Raw genomic sequence first — 22074 nt, forward strand, 5'->3', positions numbered from 1 at the left:
AACCCTGTGTTTGCCATGAGTTTTAGTTCCCTACCCAAAAGTGTGGGTTCTATTTTTCTAGCCTCCTCCCCAGCATTTCTTACTATTATTATTTTGATGATTGTTGAGAAGATGTTTTGATTGGCATATCCTTTGTGGTCAAGAAGGATGAGTCTTATTTGCCCTTTTTTTTGTTGGTCTTATACCTTGAACTCTGGGCCTGGGCCCTGTCCCTCAACTCTTTAGCCAAAGGCTAATGCTCTACCACATAAGGCACAGCACTACATCCAATTTTCTTGTGGTTTATTGAAGATAAGATTCTCACGGACTTTCCTGCCTGGGCTGGCTTTGAACCACGACCATCAGATCTCAGCCTCCTGAGTAGCGAGGGTTATAGGTGTGAGCCACAGGTGCCCAGCTTTATTTGCACTTTTATAACCACAGAATTTGCTCAGCTTTAAATAATTATAATCACACATATCTCTTAGTAGCAAGTTAAGTTTTCTTGTTTTAGGTGCATGATAATAGGTGTATTTAAATGAGTTTAACTTAATGCAACTAGCATCCTTATTTCAATATTAAAGTAATGATTTAGAGCATGCAGATGTGTTATGGTTTCCTGGTTGAGAGGTTATCTTGGACACTTACCTTCAGCAAATCTTTAAATATGATCCAAAAAAGAGAAAATGTTCTCTATAATGGTTTAAAATATGTGTACTTTGAATATTTTGAGTTGCTATTGTTTTTCAGTTACTTATCTCCTGAAATTATGCCTAATGCAAAATGTAGAGATTTTCATGTATTTTTATTTTATTATTCATTTACTTTAGGTTTTATCATTGTAGATACAGTATTTTTATCACTGCAGATACTGCATTGTCCTAACTATTTGAAATTTTGAAAGTGAAATATGAATGAATGCATTCAATGTATTACCCATATAATACTTCCATACTGTGTACAACATGAGCTTACTAGAAGTTTCAAAGACACTTAAGATCAAATAAATAGAACCAATTAAAAACTCAGGATTTAAAGCAAGTTAACATCATATTGTTTTTGGAAGGTCGAACTAAATAGAATCATAATGTCTGTGAAGAAAATAGGAGATTTAGGTATCTCCTCCCAGTGAATACTGATTAGTAAATACAGGTTGAAGGAAATAGTCACAGAGACGTTTCTCATGAAGCCAGGTTTCTATGGTTATAGTGAGTCTTATGGTTACCAATCAGAGTTCTAGAATCCTGTGACTCTCCCTAGATAGGAATAATGAGTAAAAGAACAGAAGTTCTTCAAGAACTTGCCATTCCATTCCTTTCAGTGACAAAGGCATTGTGGATAAGCTCAGAATCTGGTAACTCCAAGATATAAGTATTAAAGGATTATTGCCCTGGGCTTCATGGTCTGATTCTGTTCATATAGGTTAGGGGATCCCCTGTGGGCTCTAGCCACCAATGACCCAGAACTTGGGTGCTTTAATTCCTCAGCTCTCAGTAGTAATGAACCCTGCAATAATCAGCCAACAGCTATGGGAAGAATGTTATAGTGCCATTATTCTTGGATAGGCCTCAAGTGCTGGCATTTCCAATCCTACAGGGACAAATATCACAGCTCTTAGGATGAAGGTGTCTGATTTCCAAGACCATTAACACCTGGATGCTCTTTGTAAATCTTCCAGGAACTGGAGCCTGTCGTTTCTTGTCTTCAGTTATCCACAGCCTTCATTGTCTCCATCATTGCTGCTCCCATGATTTCAATGATGACCCTTCTCCCGAGCTCTCTAACTGCCTTCTCATTACTGCTACTCTTGTTTCCAGGGCTGCTCTAGTCTTTCTGCCTTTTCTTCCATCATTTCTATGTGTTTACATAATCATCCTACTCTAATACTTATAAAGATGTAAAGCAGGAGAGAAAAGAACACTCAGAAATACTTTTTGAGTGAAGCTAATATTGCTACCATAGCAATGATAGGTTTGTCCAAAGTTGCTCTCAGAATAAGCTGAACAGGCTACTTAAATAGCCATCAATGGAATGTGGGCAGGGTGTCTGCATTTAGGTGAAATATGGTAATGCCGTACATACATGAAGGTTAGTATTGGTATTCCTCATCACATAGTCCCTCAAGTGCTCGAAGGTCCATATTTCTTCAAGTCACCATTGTTTCCCAAGCAGAAGAAGTACTGTTCTACCAATCCTAGGATTTCAACTGGGCCACCAGGGGAAGTGCTACCCCTGCACTTCGAGGGTCATCTGGATGTATCCAAGTAGGTCAAGATCTACTGCAGTTCATTTGTTAAGAATAATGGCCTGCACAAAGCCTGTAGGAGCCAGCGCTGTGCTCTGACAGCAGACACCTATGATTACTGTTTAGCTTCCTTATGTTGCCCATGGATTGATAAATGTGGCTAGACTGACAATGGTAGACAATTGACTGCTGGGTTAGATAGTTATTTTGCTTCATTTAGTCATGCCATCAGAAAAAGTTCTAAAAGCCATCAAGTAGTTAAAAAAAACAACTTGTTCTCAAAACTGTAGCTAATTTACAAGAATAACAGTAAGAGGTTTTTTCATAAGCATCACAATAAACGTTAACCACAATTTAACAGTATGTAACAATGCGTTACCAATAGTTTTATCTCATACCACAGGGAAAGAGGTAGGTTTATTTCAGGAGAAATATTATAATATATTCTATAAAATACAGTGTAGCCATGCTGATCTTCTAATTTGCAAGGTTTAGTTTTGTTTCAGTAACTGAAACAAGACCTTGCCATTCATTTTGTAAAAGATACCCAAATCAATTTCTACAGCTGACTAATGGAGCCACAGGGAGCTGGTTTATTCACCAACACTCGATCCCTGAGTCCAGTTTCTCACTTCTACCTCTACCTTCTCTATGAATAACACTAGTTTTGATCTCACTATATCCAGTGTTGTATTTTGTCCATAGGATCTCACAGAATCAGACTGCTGGGGTGAGCTTCATCCTCCTGGGTTTCTCAGAATACCCAGACCTCCAAGTGCCACTCTTCCTGGTTTTCCTCACCATCTACACTGTCAGTGTGCTGGGCAACCTGGGCATGATCACCATCATCAGACTCAATCCCAAGCTCCACACTCCCATGTACTTTTTTCTCAGTCACTTGTCCTTGGTGGATTTCTGCTACTCTTCTGTGATCACCCCGGAGCTCCTGGAGAACCTGCTTGTGGAGGACAGAAGCATCTCCTTTGCAGGCTGTATCAGCCAGTTCTTTTTTGCATGCGTCTGTGCACTAACGGAAACCATCATGCTGGGAGCCATGGCTTATGACCGATTTGTGGCTGTTTGTAACCCTCTCCTCTATACAGTGGTCATGTCCCCGAAGCTTTGTTCCTTGTTGGTGGCTGCCTCCTACTTTTGGGGTACGCTGTGGTCTTTTGTATTCATATACTTTTTGTTAACTTTGAATTTCTGTGGGACAAAGGTTATAAACAACTTTCTCTGTGAGATTTCTGCCATTGTTGCTGTGTCCTCCTCGGACCCTTCAGTAAGTCAGTTGGCTATTGTGATCTTTTCTATAATCAATGAAATACTCAGTCTAGTGATCATTTTTACTTCCTACGTTTTCATTTTTGTCACTGTAATGAGAATGCCCTCCACTGCAGGACGCTACAAAGCATTCTCCACATGTGCTTCTCACCTCACAGCCATTGCCATTTTCCATGGCCCCATCCTTTTCCTCTACTCTGTTCCTACCACCAAAAGCTCATGGTTGTTGGTGAAGATCGCCTCTATCTTCTACACCGTGGTCGTCCCTATGCTGAATCCACTGATTTACAGTCTCAGGAACAAAGATGTGAAGCAGGCAGCCAGGAGGCTAATCACTTCCCAATCAATCTGTCATCAAAGTTGAGTCTGATGCTCTGATTGAATCACAAATGAGTATACAACTGTATTCTATTCCTTCACTTTGCCTACTTATGTAACTTCCTTCTAGTATTAAAAAAAATCTGGCTTTTAATTTATAAATATTATTACAAGAGTAATCTCAGGGCATTAAAACTAAGTTTTTGATTCATCTATTTTTACATGAAGTTTTATGTTAATATCCATTTCTTCCTTTTTTAATATAAGAGCTTGAATTCAACTACTCATTGTGCTTGCATTTACTTGCACATAGCTGGGTAATCTACCACAGGATACCCAGTTGTATAGGTTTTTCTTTTTTTTGGCTTTGTTAGAAGTCTTTTGTATGCACAAGTGTATGTTGTATACTTTGCAAGTATATGTTCATGATTTGAGTTTTGCCATTTGTGCCAATGTATCTAAAGGTCAATCAATTATATTGTCTTTGACTATTTTATCTATATAATTTCAGGTGCGTTTTTATTCTCAAGAAAATAATATAGCAAATCAATTATATTTCATATACTTTCCTCAATGACAGTAGAATATAGCAATTCAGGCTGGGCAATTCAGGTTTGCTATTTTTTTATTTTTTCTCTGCAGTCTTCCTATTATTCAAAAGAGATTCACTGTTTAGTTCTCTTAACCCATGGCAATAGTGACTGTTTTGGCACTAAACATCAACTGGGTGGCCATCCTCAGCCAGTCACACACAGCTGCTAGTATCTGGGGAACAGGTGGACCTGGAAAAAGAGAAGTTTCCTGACCTGGGTAGAAACCCACACTGAAATGGGGTATACTAGTTGTGGAGCTAGAGTTGAGTTAGAACATAACATCCAATTCTCAATATAATGTCAAAATCTAAAATGTAGGTTATTCTCTAAGATATAAATATAGTAATATAGTTTGAGAATATTGTTTATATATACTTCATATACTATGCAAAATATAGTATTGCATTTTAAAAAATTGCAGTTATATATATTGTGGCAATATAGGCAAAAATTTCAATATGAATACAATTAATAGTGATATCTAACCCTGAACTCTAGCACTCAGCAGATTACATATATCTTATATCAATAATATATTATATGTAAAATTATATAATATTAAAACATATTATAATATGCAAAATATGTAATCGTATGTATACAATATATGTGTTTATCATACATATATCATATATATATTGTGTATAAAACAAATGCATATATATTTTACATCATATAATATATATGTGGAGAGAGATAATTACATCGCTTTTCAAATGTTGAGCCTGAACCCAGGGCTGGAATGCTGTCCCTGAGCTTTCCTGTTCTGGGTTTGTACTCTAACACTTTGAGCTAAACTACCATTTCTCTCTGTCTTTTTTTGGGGGGGGGGTTCTGGTCGAGGGCTGAACTCTGGGCCTGGTCACTGTCCCTCAGCTCTTCAGCTCAAGGCTAGCACTCTAAAACTTGGGACACAGCGCCACTTCCGGCTTTTTTTCCCTGCTTATGTGGTGCTGAGGAATCGAACCCAGGGTCTCCTGCATGCAAGACAAGCACTCAACCACTGAACCACCTTCCCAGGCCATCATTAAATAATTATAATCCTGCATATTTATTAGTAAAAGGCAATGTGTTCTATCCTTTAAGTACATATTAATATGTGTATTCTAATAAGTTCAAGAATACTATCAGAAGGTATCCTTATTTTAATACTAAAGCAATGACTTGGAGCATATGAATGTGTTACAGCTTCCTGTTTGAGATGGTTCTCTTTTACATTTACATTTGCAAAGCATTAAAAATAGCAGAACACATCCTAAACAATAATTGAATATATGATGCATTTCTAATATTTAGAGAATTGTGATAGTTTTTCAGTTTTAAATCTTTTGAAACGATGCCTATTGTAAAAATTAAAGATGTTCACTCGTTATTCCTTTATTATTCAATATTACTTTACTTTTTTATCACTGCATAGAGTTAGTGGTAAGCATATTTTAATGAGTAATATAATTTTCCAGTGTGTTCTGTGACTCATGTCTACAGTAGTCATTACGCTGAGGGTGATAAATCATGAATGTCATAGTTTGAGAACAGGTTGATCAAAAAAAAAATATCTGGAGATTCCATTTTGATCAGTAAATAGTTGACTGTAATAGCATGTGTCTATCTTTCTAGTTCCACAGAAAACAGAAATAGGAGAATCGTGGTCCAGACTCGCTCAAGTCAAAAGAATCCATTTGAACAAAAATAACAAAATCAACAATACAAACCGAATGTTTTCGGTGGGGATCAAGCTGCAGAGACTCTTCCTACCAAGAGCAGTGTCCTGAGTTTGAACCCCACCTAAAGGCATCAGCAAATATACAAGATCAATAAAAATGAATAACCCTTTAAAACTTTCAAAATAATTTAAGCATGATGAAGATGTTCAGTGTATTCCCCATACAACATCTCCAGAATGTGTTCACCATTAACTTACTAGGAGATTCAAAAAGACTCTGAGGAGCAGATAAATAGAACCAGTTAAAAATTCAACAAGTTGACATTATATCGTTTTTGGCATGTCTAAATAAATAGTATCATTATGTCTGTGAAGAAAATAGGAGATTTGGGTATCTCTTCTCAGTGAATACTTCTAAGTAAATCGTTATAGAAGAAAACAGCTACAAGTTTACATGGCTGTAAGGGGTCTTACTGTTACCAATCAGAGGTTTAGAATCATGTGACTCTCCTTAGATAGGTATAATGAATAAAAGAGCAGAGGGTCTTCAAGAATTTGCCATCCCAATCCATTGAGTGACAAAGGCATTGTGGCTAGTCTGAGAATTTCATAAATCTAAGGTATGAGTACTAAAGGATTATTATTCATCTTCTGATTCTATTCACTTGGATTACAGGGTCCCCTGTGGGCTCTAGCCACCAGTGACCCAGAACTTGGCTGCTTTCATTCTTCAGCTCTCAGTGGCAGTGAATCCTGCAATAAGCATCCAACAGCAAAGAAAAAGACCTTGTAGTGCCATTGCTCTCAGATAGGCCTCAGGTTCTGGCATTCCCTATCCTACAGTGAAAAATAGAGCTGTTATTCTGAGGGTGTCAGATTTCCAAGACCATTAATACATGGAAGCTCTCTGTAAATCCTCTAGTAATCCAAGCCTGCAGTTTCTCATTTTAAGTTATTATCAGCCTTCATCCTCCCAATCACTGATGCTCCCATGGTTTCAGCCCTGTCCCTTCTTTGTAGCTCTTCAACTGCCTTCTCATAACTACTGGTCTTGTTTCTACTCCCTAAATGGTGGCTTGTTTTACCTCTTCCAAAGCTGTTTTCTCTGCCATTATATTTTGTGTGTTGACATACTCAGCCTAACCTATTTAGGATAAAGATCGAAAGCAGGAATGGAAATAAGTTTTGCTGATTTAGTACTGCCACCACAGCAGTCATCTATGAAAGTTTTGTCCAAGCTTGCTTGCAACATGAGCTGAATTGGCTACTTATGTAGCCAGCTATGGAATGTGTCCAGTGTGTCTGTATTTAGGTGAAATAAGTTAATGCTCCATATAGATTAAAAACAGCATTGACATCAAATATGACACAGTCCCTCAAGTTCAAGAAGGAGTGTATTTGTTAAAATCACCATTTTCTCCCATGCAAATGAAGGACTGTTTTTCACCAATCAAAATATTTCTCCTGGGCCACCAGAGGAAGGGCTACCTTTGAAACCTGATTGAAAGTACTTTCAGGGTCATCTGGAATCTATCTACTAAGTCATATTCTACTGAAATATTTTCATGGTAATAGCCTGGAGAAAGCCTGCAGCAACCAGAGTTGTACTCTGACATCAGACACCTGAGATTACTGTCTATCATCCTTATATTGCCAAGGAGTGGTAAATGTTGTCAGGATGGCCTGTGGATATACAATTGCCTGCAGGGCTTGGTAATTCTTTGCTTACCATAGTCAGGCCATGAGGAAAGATTCTAAAAGCCATTAAGTAGGAAATAAAATTATCTAGTCTTCAAAACTGTAGCTATTCTACAAGAAAAAGAGTACCAGGTTCTACAATAACATTATGATTAACATTAACTGATTTTACAATACACAACTGTGACTTAACAATAGTTTTGTCTTCTTGATTACATCGTATCTCAGGTAGAGAGGTTTATAGCTCCAGATAGAGTAAACTATTTTGTAGAGTACAGTGTAGTATTTTCCGTTCTTCTGTTTTGCAAGGTTTAGTTTTGCTTTCAGTAAGTGAAACAAATGTTTTCATTCATTTTGTAGAAGCTATCAAAGTCAATTTCAACTAGTGACTTATGTAGCCACCAGGAACTGGTCTGTTCCCCAAACTTTATCCCAGATTCCCAGACTGTCTCATTTCATCCTTTCCTTTCTCTGTGAATAACACTAGTTTTGATCTCACTATATCAAATGTTCCATTTTCTCCATAGGATCAAACAGAACCAGAGTGCTGGGGTGAGCTTCATCCTCCTGGGCTTCTCAGAATATCCAAACCTCCATGTACCACTCTTCCTGGTTTTCCTCACCATCTACACCATCACGGTGCTGGGCAACCTGGGCATGATCACCATCATCAGACTCAATCCCAAGCTCCACACCCCCATGTACTTTTTCCTCAGTCACTTGTCCTTTGTGGATTTCTGCTACTCTTCCGTTGTCACCCCCAAGTACCTGGAGAACCTGATTGTGGAGGACATAAGCATCTCCTTTGCAGGCTGTGTCACCCAGTTCTTCTTTGTATGTATCTGTGTAGTAGCTAAGGCCTTCTTGTTGGCAGCCATCGCCATTGACTGATTTGTGGCTGTTTGTAACCCTCTCCTCTATAGAGTTGCTATGTCCCAGACACTGTGTATATTGGAGTATGTTGTGTTCTTTTGTATTCATATACTATTTGTTAACTTTGAATTTCTGTGGGACAAAGGTTATAAACAACTTTGTGTGTGAGCATTCTGCCATTGTTGCTGTGTCCTGCTCTGACCCTTATATGAGTCAATTGTCTTTTGTGATCATTACTACATTCAATCAAATAAGCAGCCTGGGGATTGTTTTCACTTCCTATGTGTTTATTTTTGTCACTGTCATGAGAATGCCCTCCACTGCAGGGTGCTACAAAGCATTCTCCACATGTGCTTCCCACCTCACCGCCATTACCATTTTGCATGGCCCCATTCTTTTCTCTTCTGTGTTCCTACCACCAAAAGCTCATGGTTGTTGGTGAAGATTGCCTCTATCTTTTACTCTGTGGTCATCCCTATGCTGAATCCACTGATTTACAGTCTCAGGAACAAAGATGTGAAGCAGGCAGCCAGGAGGCTAATCAATTCCCAACTATCCTGTCATAAAAGTTGATTCTGATGCTGTGATTTAATTACAAATGAATATAAAATTGTATTCTGTTCCTTCACTTTCCATACTTATGTATCTTACTAATAGTATTTAAAAAATCCAGCTTCTAATTCGTAAAGGTTTTTACAAGTACAATCTTAGGCCATTTAAACTAAGTTTGGGATTCAGTAATTTTTATACTAACGTTAGTAAAATCTTTATAAGTGTTGGATTTTAAAGATGCTTTGAAGATTTTTATTCTAGCAATAAAACTCATAAATAGTAATTTCTAGATTAAGATCTATTTAAATTTTCCCCTTGTCAAACCTATTTATAGTTCATTCTACATTGAAAGTATGTACTAGTGCCAATATAAAGCTATAATGAAATAAATAAATCGTCCTTTAAATGACTGTAATCCAGCATAGTTAATTTTTTGGGGAAGAAAATGTCATAGAAAACATATGGAAGTGTTTACACATGTAATCATATCCATAAATATGTGGGTATTTAAAATATTATTCATCCATGAGGAATAATAAAATATAATTTGCATAAATATTGATAGATCAGCATAAAGTTTTGTTAACTGAAATAAGTAAGGCCCAAAGAGACAAATTGCAAATATTTTCTCTCACATATGAAAATTACGTCTGAAATGTAAACATCCACACTTATAAGTTCAGGGTGATATTTATATACAAAAAATAAAAAGAGTAAATCATGGTATTATCAAGGATGAATTCCCATTGTGTAACAACACTGAAAAAGGACCTGACAGTTCAACAAAGCATATGAGGAATTTGAAACATGGTTTTTCAAGGGATCAGTTTCTTTAATTAGGTGTGGTTGTTGCCTTTTTTTAAAAGTTTTTGTTTTGGCACCAGTCCTGGGCCTTGAATTTAGGGTCTCCATGCTATCCCTCAGCCTTTTCACTCAAGGTTAGTATTCTTTCACTTGAGCCATAGCTCTAGTTCCAGCTTTTTGGTGATCAACTGGAGATAAAATTGTCAATTATGTTAAAGCCTAGCCTGTCTTCCAACCACTATTTGTAGATCTTAGCCTCCTGAGTAGGTAGATTACAGGTGTGAGACGTAGCCATCCACCAAGTACATTGATTTTTGGAGAGTGAAATAGCCAAATGGAGAGAGGGGTAATAGGCAAAGACATTCATTTTACTCAATGTAATCATGTGATTATGGAACCAGGTATCTTTGGCTATGGGTGGAGTGGGAGAAGGGCAGGATGAGAAAATGTTAGAAGGGATGAGATACTGAACAAGATCCTTTGTACTAATTGACAGGTTAAATTGTGATCAAGATGCATTGTACTGATATATGGACATGTTGAATTGAAATTCCTTGTATGATTATTTAAAATTAATAAAATTATTTTTGTATTACAAGTCCCAGTTTTCTTTATTCACCTTTAAAAGAATCAGTGTGTTTCATGAGTTTATACCTCTAGTTTATTGTCATTTCTAATAATGTAATTGTGTCACTAATTTATTCTTTTTTTTGTCTGTCGTGGAGCTGGAACTCTGGGCTCTGGCACTGTTCCTGAGTTTTTCAGCTTAAGTCAAGCACTCTACTACCACTTGAGCCACATCACCACTTCCATATTTCTGGTAGTTAAATGGAAATAAGAGTCAAAGGGACACTCCTGCCTGGGCTGGCAATGAACTGTGATCCTCAGATTTCAGGCTCCTGAGTAGATTACAGCACAAGTCACTGGTTCCTGGCACTAATTTATCCTTGATAAATTATTTGTAAGGAATTTGTATTTGTAAGGAATACTGTGGAAGGAGGTCAATTATTTTTACGTCATGTCGCATGACTACACAATGTAAAAATCATGACATTGATATTGCTGTAACATACAGATATGTAATTTAAGGACAATAAATAAGCAACCTTAATCTCAGGTGGTATATAATTTGAATCCACATATCAATGAACTTCAGGTGTGTATGCTGAGATCCATAAATCTGACTGGGCTGTATGACTGGATCAGTTGGGTCAATGAACATTCAGTTTCCAGGCCTCACACTTGCCATTTTTCCTGGAATATTTGGGTACCAGTCTTTCCTTGGAGCAAAGTCACAATTGAATATTCTAAGGATAAAATCATGGAATAAGGTTCTGTTTGTTTAATGATGTGCTATCATCTTTTAACTTAGAATAAGTTATATGACTAGGTCTAAAATAAAGGGGTAAGAAAGCTGCCTACCTCTCACAAAACTGTGCATTTGTAAGTCAGGAGTAATGAGGACACACTGCGGAGAACATTTACTTTTTGAACACCTTCCTGTTTTCTTTGGCAGTGAGAAACAACTTTAATGCATATAACAAACCCTCCACAATTTTCTGATTTAGTATAGTTTTCTATAATGGCAGTTCATTTGTCAGCTGTAACCAGACTTTGATGTATAAAATGCATGTAAAGATTTACTTGCTCTGCTTATTAAGATAGTTAAGTTACTCTCCTAAGTTTGAGATTTAATCCAATCTATTAAATATACCTGTTTTTACCCAAGATGGAATTTTAAATCTAAGTAAAGATTTACAATAAATTACAATTTATAGTTTTAGAAACAGTCTTCTTACCATTCAAGACAAAAAGAAAGAGTAACAAATGGTATACCTAGTTTTTTTTTAATGTAAAACCTGTAGTTCAGGGCCTTGCACTTGTGAGACAGGGAGTTTACAACTGAAGGCACACATCCAGCCCTTTTGTGATAGGGTCTCCACATTTTTCCTGTACTTGGTCTGAGTGTGTCATTTCCCTACTTCTGGACTTTCTCTATGTCCAATTTGTTGAAATGGGATCTTACTACCATCTTTGACTGGGCTGAACTGAAACTGTGATTCTTTACTATCTGCCTCCTAAGTAGCTGGGATTAAGGCATCTGAGCCATTATGCTTGTCAGGGTTTACTTCCTAAAGATGAAAAACAACATAATTCCTTGTAGATGTTTCAAATATATATATATATTACATGACTACCATTCTAGTCTTGGCTTTGTTGATTATGCCTGGTTCTGTACAACTTGAACTGAGCTTCTACCTCTAGCTTCTTGCTAGATAATCTGACCTTAGTATGTTGAGTTTTTGGTCTGCCCAACCTTACCCCAAAGTGCACTTCTTAGTTCTCAGACGCCTGAATAGCTAGCATTAGAGGAGGGAGCTACTGGCATCCAGCTGTCGTTTGTTTTTTGTTAAATCTTCCTTATGTAATTTCACAAGTGTATGTTTTACTCTGTAAGCTTATTATCATGACAATAGTTTGGCTATTTGTGACAATGTAGCTATGTGTCAATCAATTATATTTTCTATAAATATTTTATCTATATACTCTTAGATTCATTTTCATTCTCAAGAAAATAATGTAGTCATATCAATTTTATGTGGTTTCTTCAATGACAGTAGTATATAGCAATTCAAGCTGGATAATTCAGGTTTGGTTGTGTCCATTTTTCCTCAAAATTCCTAAAATGTTCTAAATATTTGCACAGTTCAATTTTCTAAACAAATGGTAATTGTGAATATTTTGGCTCTAAAGGTCAATCTAGTATCCCATCCTCAGCCAGCCTCACACAGGTGTTAATATCTGTTTTGGAGATGGACCTGGAAAGACAGGAGAAGTGTTCCCAATCTCTGTGACGGATATGCGTAGAAACCCATATTGAACTGGGTTTAGCTGGGGGTGAGTCTAGTATCAAGTTAGAAAAGAACGTCCAATTCTTTTTTTTGCTTATGTGGTGCTGAGGAATCGAACCCAGGGCCTCTGGCATGCAAGACAAGCACTCTACCACTGAGCCACCTTCCCAGCCCCAAGAACGTCCAATTCTTAATATAAAGTGAAAGTTTAAGAAGTAGGTTAATGTCTTAGATATAAATAGTTTTACTTTTATAATATTGTTTATATATATATAGCTTAAATAGTGTGAAAAAATTCAAATGGATTGATTTCAATCACAGTTACATATTGTGATAAAATAGACAGAATTCTATAAGAATACAATTGTTCATGTTATATATAAATATGGAGTCCAGCACTCTGCAGATTATATTTATCTCATATAAATTATGTATTTATATATTACAACATATATTCGATTATACATATATTATATGTATATAATATATATTACATGTATATACACATACATGTATATAGACAAATATATGTGGAATATATATACATATCTATATTTGTCATATATATATATATGTCAGTTGGGAAGCCTTAATCCAATCAGTGACTAAGTGCTGTCCAGGAGTTTTATTTCTAAAAGCAAGGACTCTAACACTTTGATCCACAATGCCATCTCCAGTTATCTGATGGTTAATTAGGGATATGAATCTCATCTATTTTCCTGCCTGGGCTGGCTTTGAACCTTAGCCTTCAAATCGGAACCTACTGAATTGTTAGATTACAGGTGTGAGCCACTGGCACCCAGCTCTATGCATGCAATTTTCAATAGTTTATTTCCCTCTTTGGACATTTACATCTTCCTATAAAGAAATACGCACTCATAATTTTGGTTAATGTGTGAAGTTGATCGCCCAAATGCTCCAGGGATATGGGGAAGTACTGCAAAACTAAGCTGTCTCATGGGACTGTGGTATATCTAATTGCACAAAACTGCTGCTTGGACAATTTTCAGTGATATTCCCTGGTTTCTTATTCCCACAGGTCATGGTGATATATATTCATGACAAAGTTTGGTACCAGTATTTCCTTTTTTTGTATGTAATCTTTTGACTAGTTTCTCTGAATTGACTTACTTGGTTAGAAAAATATACCATATGAAATAGTCACCCAAGTCTACTGTGGACTCCACTGGTTCACAAATTTTTCTTGTACCTATAGAATAAGCAGGGGCAGTTTTGGAGTTTATTAATCTTAGCAAAGACTTCTTCAATAGATGCCTCACTCAGCTACCTCTGTATTTCGGTGAGTTGATTCTGTGTTTCTGTTATATTTATTCTGACAGAAAAAAACATATTGTGACTTAGTGATCTTTACCAGAAAACAGATGTTTATTTCCCAACAGCCTTCAATACAGTCAGTTTTACCAAGGATCTTAGGGTGCTAAGTCTTGATTCCATTATGGTTATCTCATTTTATATTCACCAGGTAACATCAACAAAGTGATAATTACAGCTGATAGGAAAATTGTCATCTTTAATTTTATTTTAATCTCTCAGTAGGTGAGAGAAACAAGCACATTGGCAAAGTGGTAGTTGTGGATAAAAACAACAAAGTGTGCTTCTCCACAGCAATACAATGAGGAATGTTTACCATACAGTTGTGTGAATAAAGCATTATAACCATGAGGTTAGTAAGTGAAAGCCAATTTGTCCATATGAATGTGGGTCATATAAATAGAGAAATCCATCCTCACTAGAAATACTGTGTTACTGTAAGGACACTGAATATCTAGATTTAGAAAGTTGCCACAATTCAGACAGAAAAGATTTCGTATTTTCTGTAATTAAACATAAGAAATTCCTTGAAGTTACAAATATCACGTGAAAAAAGTTATGGAACATCATTTGCATAACGAAACCTGAAATACCATCTTAACATATTACAGCTCTTCCAATGCTATTATTAGAAGCATAAGTCATCTATTTCAGCTAAGAATAACTTACACTAGTAGGAATGTATCTAGGAAACTGATCTACTGATATCCCTGTGTTTGTCATGAGTTTTAGTTCCCTACCCAAAAGTGTGGTTTCTATTTTTCTAGCCTCCTTCCCAGCACTTCTTACTATTATTATTTTGATGATTGTTGGGAGGATGTTTTGATTGGCATTTCCTTTGTGGCCAAGAAGAATGAGTCTTATTTGCCCTTTTTTTGTCGGTCTTGGGCCTTGAACTCTGGACCTGGGCCCTGTCCCTCAACTCTTTAGCCAAAGGCTAATGCTCTTCCACATAAAGCACAGCACTACATCCAGTGTTCTGGTGGTGTATTGAAGATAAGAGTCTCACGGACTTTCCTGCCTGGGCTGGCTTTGAACCAGGACCCTCAGACCTCAGCCTCCTGGGTAGGGAGGGTTATAGGTGTGAGCCACAGGTGCCCAGCTTTATTTGCACTTTTATAACCACAGAATTTGCTCAGCTTTAAATAATTATAATCACACATAGCTCTCAATAACAAGTTAAGTTTTGTATCTTTTAGGTGTATGATAATAGATGTATTTAAATGAGTTTAACTTAATGCAACTAGCATCCTTATTTCAATATTAAAGTAATTATTTAGAGCATGCAGATGTATTATGGTTTCCTGGTTGAGAGGTTATCGTGGACGCTTACCTTCGGCAAACCTTTAAATTTGATCCAAAAAAGAGAAAATCTTCTATATAATGGTTTAAAATATGTGTACTTTGAGTATTTTGAGTTGCTATTGTTTTTCAGTTACTTATCTCCTGAAATTATGCCTAATGCAAAATGCAGAGATTATCACTTACTATTACTTTATTATTCATTTATTTTAGTTTTTATCACTGCAGAAACAGTATTGTTATACCAAATTTTAACGAGTAATATAATTTTACCACTGTAGTCTGTGAATCACATCAAGAATCCTCAATACACCCAGGCTAATATATCAAGAATGTCAGAGTCTGAGAACAACCTAGCCAAAAAAAATTAGCAAGAGTCCATTTAACCAGTAAATAGCTGGGTGTAATAGGGTGTGTCTATCTATCCAACTCCACAGAAAACATAATTAGGAAAATCATGGTCCAGGCCAACTCAAGGAAAAAGCAAGACTCCATTTAAATGAAAAAGCACTAAGCAAAACAATACAAACTCAAATAATCGAAAGGGTTTGGTGTATGGCTCTAGTTCTGGAGATCCTGAATACCAAGTGCATTGTCCTAACTATTTGAAATTTTGAAAGCAAAACATGAATGAAAGCATTAAATGTATTATCCATTTGATATTTCCATGCTGTGTACAACATGAGCTTCTTAGGAGTTTCAAAGACTCTGAAGATCAAATAAATAGAACCAATTAAAAACTCAGGATTTAAAGCATGTTAACATCATATTGTTTTTGGCAGGTCGAACTAGATAGGATCATAATGTCTGTGAAAAAAATAGGAGATTTAGGTATCTCCTCCCAGTGAATACTGCTTAGTAAATACAGGTTGAAGGAAATAGTCACAGAGACTTTTCTCATGAAGCCAGGTTTCTATGGTTGTAGCGAGTCTTATGGTAACCAATCAGAGTTCTAGAATCCTGTGACTCTCCCTAGATAGGAATAATGAGTAAAAGAGCAGAAGTTCTTCAAGAACTTGCCATTCCATTCCTTTCAGTGACAAAGGCATTGTGGATAGGCCCACAATCTGGTAACTCCAAGATATGAGTACTAAAGGATGATTGCCCTGGGCTTCATGGTCTGATTCTGTTCATATAGGTTAGGGGATCCCCTGTGGGCTCTAGCCACCAATGACCCAGAACTTGGGTGCTTTAATTCCTCAGCTCTCAGTAGTAATGAACCCTGCAATAATCAGCCAACAGCTATGGGAAGAATGTTATAGTGCCGTTGCTCTTGGACAAGCCTCAAGTGCTGGCATTTCCAATCTTTCGGGGAAAAATATCACAGCTCTTAGGATGAAGGTGTCTGATTTCCAAGACCATTAACACCTGGATGCTCTTTGTAAATCTTCCAGGAACCGGAGCCTGTAGTTTCTGGTCTTCAGTTATCCACAGCCTTCATTGTCTCCATCATTGCTGCTCCCATGATTTCAATGATGACCCTTCTCCCGAGCTCTCTAACTGCCTTCTCATTACTGCTACTCTTGTTTCCAGGGCTGCTCTAGTCTTTCTGCCTTTTCTTCCATCATTTCTATGTGTTTACATAATCATCCTACTCTACTACTTATAAAGATGTAAAGCAGGAGAGAAAAGAACACTCAGGAATACTTTTTGAGTGAACCTAATATTGCAACCATAGCAATGATAGGTTTGCCCAAAGTTGCTCTCAGAATAAGCTGAACAGGCTATTTACATAGCCATCAATGGAATGTGGGCAGGGTGTCTGCATTTAGGTGAAATAAGGTAATGCGTATATAAATGAAGGATAGTATTGGCATTCCTCATCACATAGTCCCTCAAGTGCTGGAAGGTCCATATTTGTTCAAGTCACCATTGTTTCCCAAGCAGATGAAGTACTTTTCTACCACCAATCCTAGGATTTCAACTGGGCCACCAGGGGAAGTGCTACCCCTGCACTTCCAGGGTCATCTGGATGTATCCACTAGGTCAAGATCTACTGCAGTTCATTTGTTAAGAATAATGGCCTGCACAAAGCCTGTAGGAGCCAGCGCTGTGCTCTGACAGAAGACACCTATGATTACTGTTTAGCTTCCTTATGTTGCCCATGGATTGATAAATGTGGCCAAACTGGCCAAAGGTAGACAATTGACTTCTGGGCTAGATAGTTTTTTGCTTCCTGTAGTAAGGCCATCAGAAAAAGTTCTAAAGGACATCAAGTAGTTGAAAAAAAAAAACTTGTTCTCAAAACTGTAGCTAATTTACAAGAATAACAGTAAGAAGTTCTTTTCATGAGCATCACAATAATTGTTAACCACCATTTAACAGTATGTAACAATGTTTTATCAATAGTTTATCTCATACCACAAGGAGAGAGGTAGGTTTATTTCAGGAGAGATATTATAATATATTCTATAAAATACAGTGTAGTATATGCTGTTCTTCTGTTTTACAAGGTCAGTAACTGAAACAAGACCTTGCCATTCATTTTGTAAAAGATACCAAAATCAATTTCTACAGCTGACTAATGGAGCCACAGGGAGCTGGATTATTCACCAAAACTCGATCACTGAGTCCAGTATCTCACTTCTACCTCTACTTTCTCTATGAATAACACTAGTTTTGATCTCACTATATCAAGTGTTGTATCTTGTCCATAGGATCTCACAGAATCAGACTGCTGGGGTGAGCTTCATCCTCCTGGGTTTCTCAGAATATCCGGACCTCCAAGTGCCACTCTTCCTGATTTTCCTCACCATCTACACTGTCAGTGTGCTGGGCAACCTGGGCATGATCACCATCATCAGACTCAATCCCAAGCTCCACACCCCCATGTACTTTTTCCTCAGTCACTTGTCCTTGGTGGATTTCTGCTACTCTTCTGTGATCACCCCCAAGCTCCTGGAGAACCTGCTTGTGGAGGACAGAAGCATCTCCTTTGCAGGCTGTATCAGCCAGTTCTTTTTTGCATGTGTCTGTGTAATAACAGAAACCATCATGCTGGCAGCCATGGCTTATGACCGATTTGTGGCTGTTTGTAACCCTCTCCTCTATACAGTGGTCATGTCCCCGAAGCTTTGTTCCTTGTTGGTGGCTGCCTCCTACTTTTGGGGCATGCTGTGGTCTTTTGTATTCATATACTTTTTGTTAACTTTGAATTTCTGTGGGAAAAAGGTTATAAACAACTTTCTCTGTGAGCATTCTGCCATTGTTGCTGTGTCCTGCTCAGACTCTTCTGTAAGTCAGTTGTCTATTGTGATCTTTGCTGTAATCAATGAAATACTCAGTCTATTGATCATTTTTACCTCCTACGTTTTCATTTTTGTCACTGTGATGAGAATGCCCTCCACTGCGGGGCGCTACAAAGCATTCTCCACATGTGCTTCCCACCTCACCGCCATTGCTATTTTCCATGGGCCCATCCTTTTCCTCTACTGTGTTCCTACCACCAAAAGCTCATGGTTGTTGGTGAAGATCGCCTCTATCTTCTACACCGTGGTCGTCCCTATGCTGAATCCACTGATTTACAGTCTCAGGAACAAAGATGTGAAGCAGGCAGCCAGGAGGCTAATCACTTCCCAATCAATCTGTCATCAAAGTTGAGTCTGATGCTCTGATTGAATCACAAATGAGTATACAACTGTATTCTATTCCTTCACTTTGCCTACTTATGTAACTTCCTTCTAGTATTAAAAAAAATCTGGCTCTTAATTTATAAATATTATTACAAGTGTAATCTCAGGGCATTTAAACTAAGTTTTTGATTCATCTATTTTTACATGAAGTTTTATGTTAATATCCATTTCTTCCTTTTTTAATATAAGAGCTTGAACTCAACTACTCATTGTGGTTGCATTTACTTGCACATAGCTGGGTAATCTACCACAGGATACCCAGTTGTATAGGTTTTTCTTTTTTTTTGGCTTTGTTAGAAGTCTTTTGTATGCACAAGTGTATGTTGTATACTTTGCAAGTATATGTTCATGATTTGAGTTTTGCCATTTGTGCCAATGTAGCTAAAGGTCAATAAATTATATTGTCTTTGACTAATTTATCTATATAATTTCATTTGCATTTTTATTCTCAAGAAAATAATATAGCAAATCAATTATATTTCATATACTTTCCTCAATGACAGTAGAATATAGCAATTCAGGCTGGGCAATTCAGGTTTGCTATTTTTTTATTTTTTCTCTGCAATCTTCCTATTATTCAAAAGAGATTCACTGTTTAGTTCTCTTAACCCATGGCAATAGTGACTGTTTTGGCACTACACATCAACTGGGTGGCCATCCTTAGCCAGTCACACACAGCTGCTAGTATCTGGGGAACAGGTGGACCTGGAAAAAAAGAAGTTTTCCTGACCTGGGTAGAAACCCACACTGAAATGGGGTATACTAGTTGTGGAGCTAGAGTTGAGTTAGAACATAACATCCAATTCTCAATATAATGTCAAAATCTAAAATGTAGGTTATTCTCTAAGATATAAATATAGTAATATAGTTTGAGAATATTGTTTATATATACTTCATATACTATGCAAAATATAGTATTGCATTTTAAAAAATTGCAGTTATATATATTGTGGCAATATAGGCAAAAAGTTCAATATGAATACAATTAATAGTGATAGCTAACCCCGAACTCTAGCACTCAGCAGATTACATATATCTTATATCAATAATATATTATATGTAAAATTATATATTAAAACATATTATAATATGCAAAATATGTAATCGTATGTATACAATATATGTGTTTATCATACATATATCATATATATATTGTGTATAAAACAAATGCATATATATTTTACATCATATAATATATATGTGGAGAGAGATAATTACATCGTTTTTCAGATGTTGAGCCTGAACCCAGGGCTGGAATGCTGTCCCTGAGCTTTCCTGTTCTGGGTTTGTACTCTAAAACTTTGAGCTAAACTACCATTTCTCTCTGTCTTTTTTTGGCGGGGGGTTCTGGTCGAGGGCTGAACTCTGGGCCTGGTCACTGTCCCTCAGCTCTTCAGCTCAAGGCTAGCACTCTAAAACTTGAGACACAGCGCCACTTCCGGCTTTTTTTCCCTGCTTATGTGGTGCTGAGGAATCGAACCCAGGGTCTCCTGCATGCAAGACAAGCACTCAACCACTGAACCACCTTCCCAGGCCATCTTTAAATAATTATAATCCTGCATATTTATTAGTAAAAGGCAATGTGTTCTATCCTTTAAGTACATATTAATATGTGTATTCTAATAAGTTCAAGAATACTATCAGAAGGTATCCTTATTTTAATACTAAAGCAATGACTTGGAGCATATGAATGTGTTACAGCTTCCTGTTTGAGATGGTTCTCTTTTACATTTACATTTGCAAAGCATTAAAAATAGCAGAACACATCCTAAACAATAATTGAATATATGATGCATTTCTAATATTTAGAGAATTGTGATAGTTTTTCAGTTTTAAATCTTTTGAAACGATGCCTATTGTAAAAAGTAAAGATGTTCACTCATTATTCCTTTATTATTCAATATTACTTTACTTTTTTATCACTGCATAGAGTTAGTGGTAAGCATTTTTTAATGAGTAATATAATTTTCCAGTGTGTTCTGGGAATCATGTCTCCAGTAGTCATTACGCTGAGGGTGATATATCATGACTGTCATAGTTTGAGATCAGGTTGATCAAAAAAAAATATCTGGAGATTCCATTTTGATCAGTAAATAGTTGACTGTAATAGCATGTGTCTATCTTTCTAGTTCCACAGAAAACAGAAATAGGAGAATCGTGGTCCAGACTCGCTCAAGTCAAAAGAATCCATTTGAACAAAAATAACAAAATCAACAATACAAACCGAAGTAACAAAAAATGTTTTCGGTGGGGATCAAGCTGCAGAGACTCTTCCTACCAAGAGCAGTGTCCTGAGTTTGAACCCCACCTAAAGGCATCAGCAAATATACAAGATCAATAAAAATGAATAACCCTTTAAAACTTTCAAAATAATTTAAGCATGATGAAGATGTTCAGTGTATTCCCCATACAACATCTCCAGAATGTGTTCACCATTAACTTATTAGAAGTTTCAAAGACTCTGAGGAGCAGATAAATAGAACCAGTTAAAAATTCAACAAGTTGACATTATATCGTTTTTGGCATGTCTAAATAAATAGTATCATTATGTCTGTGAAGAAAATAGGAGGTTTGGGTATCTCTTCTCGGTGAATACTTCTAAGTAAATCGTTATAGAAGGAAACAGCTACAAGTTTCCACGGTTGTAAGGGGTCTTACTGTTACCAATCAGAGGTTTAGAATCATGTGACTCTCCTTAGATAGGTATAATGAATAAAAGAGCAGAGGGTCTTCATGAATTTGCCATCCCAATCCATTGAGTGACAAAGGCATTGTGGCTAGGCTGAGAATTTCATAAATTTAAGGTATGAGTACTAAAGGATTATTATTCATCTTCTGATTCTATTCACTTGGATTACAGGGTCCCCTGTGGGCTCTAGCCACCAGTGACCCAGAACTTGGCTGCTTTCATTCTTCAGCTCTCAGTGGCAGTGAATCCTGCAATAAG

General features: G+C 36.9%; 2 protein-coding genes and 1 pseudogene across 2 annotated transcripts; all 3 read left to right on the plus strand.

Annotated features, from left to right (window-relative positions):
• Positions 1-2446: 2446 nt before the first annotated feature.
• On the plus strand, positions 2447-3872 carry LOC122104718 (olfactory receptor 5D13-like). Its single transcript, XM_042675656.1, has 2 exons — positions 2447-2461; positions 2940-3872. Exons 1-2 carry the CDS (start codon positions 2447-2449, stop codon positions 3870-3872), a joined length of 948 nt encoding a protein of 315 aa, XP_042531590.1.
• Positions 3873-7760: 3888 nt separating this feature from the next.
• Positions 7761-9226, plus strand: LOC122104719 (annotated as a pseudogene).
• A 7254-nt stretch (positions 9227-16480) lies between these two features.
• LOC122104720 (olfactory receptor 5D13-like) lies at positions 16481-19095 on the plus strand. The gene is made up of 2 exons (XM_042675658.1): positions 16481-16565; positions 18134-19095. The coding sequence occupies exons 1-2, from the start codon at positions 16481-16483 to the stop codon at positions 19093-19095; spliced, it is 1047 nt and encodes a 348-aa protein (XP_042531592.1).
• Positions 19096-22074: the final 2979 nt, after the last annotated feature.

Source organism: Dipodomys spectabilis, unplaced genomic scaffold, assembly GCF_019054845.1.
Source record: "Dipodomys spectabilis isolate Male_0828 unplaced genomic scaffold, ASM1905484v1 ptg000030l, whole genome shotgun sequence".
In the NCBI taxonomy this organism is placed as follows: domain Eukaryota; kingdom Metazoa; phylum Chordata; class Mammalia; order Rodentia; family Heteromyidae; genus Dipodomys; species Dipodomys spectabilis.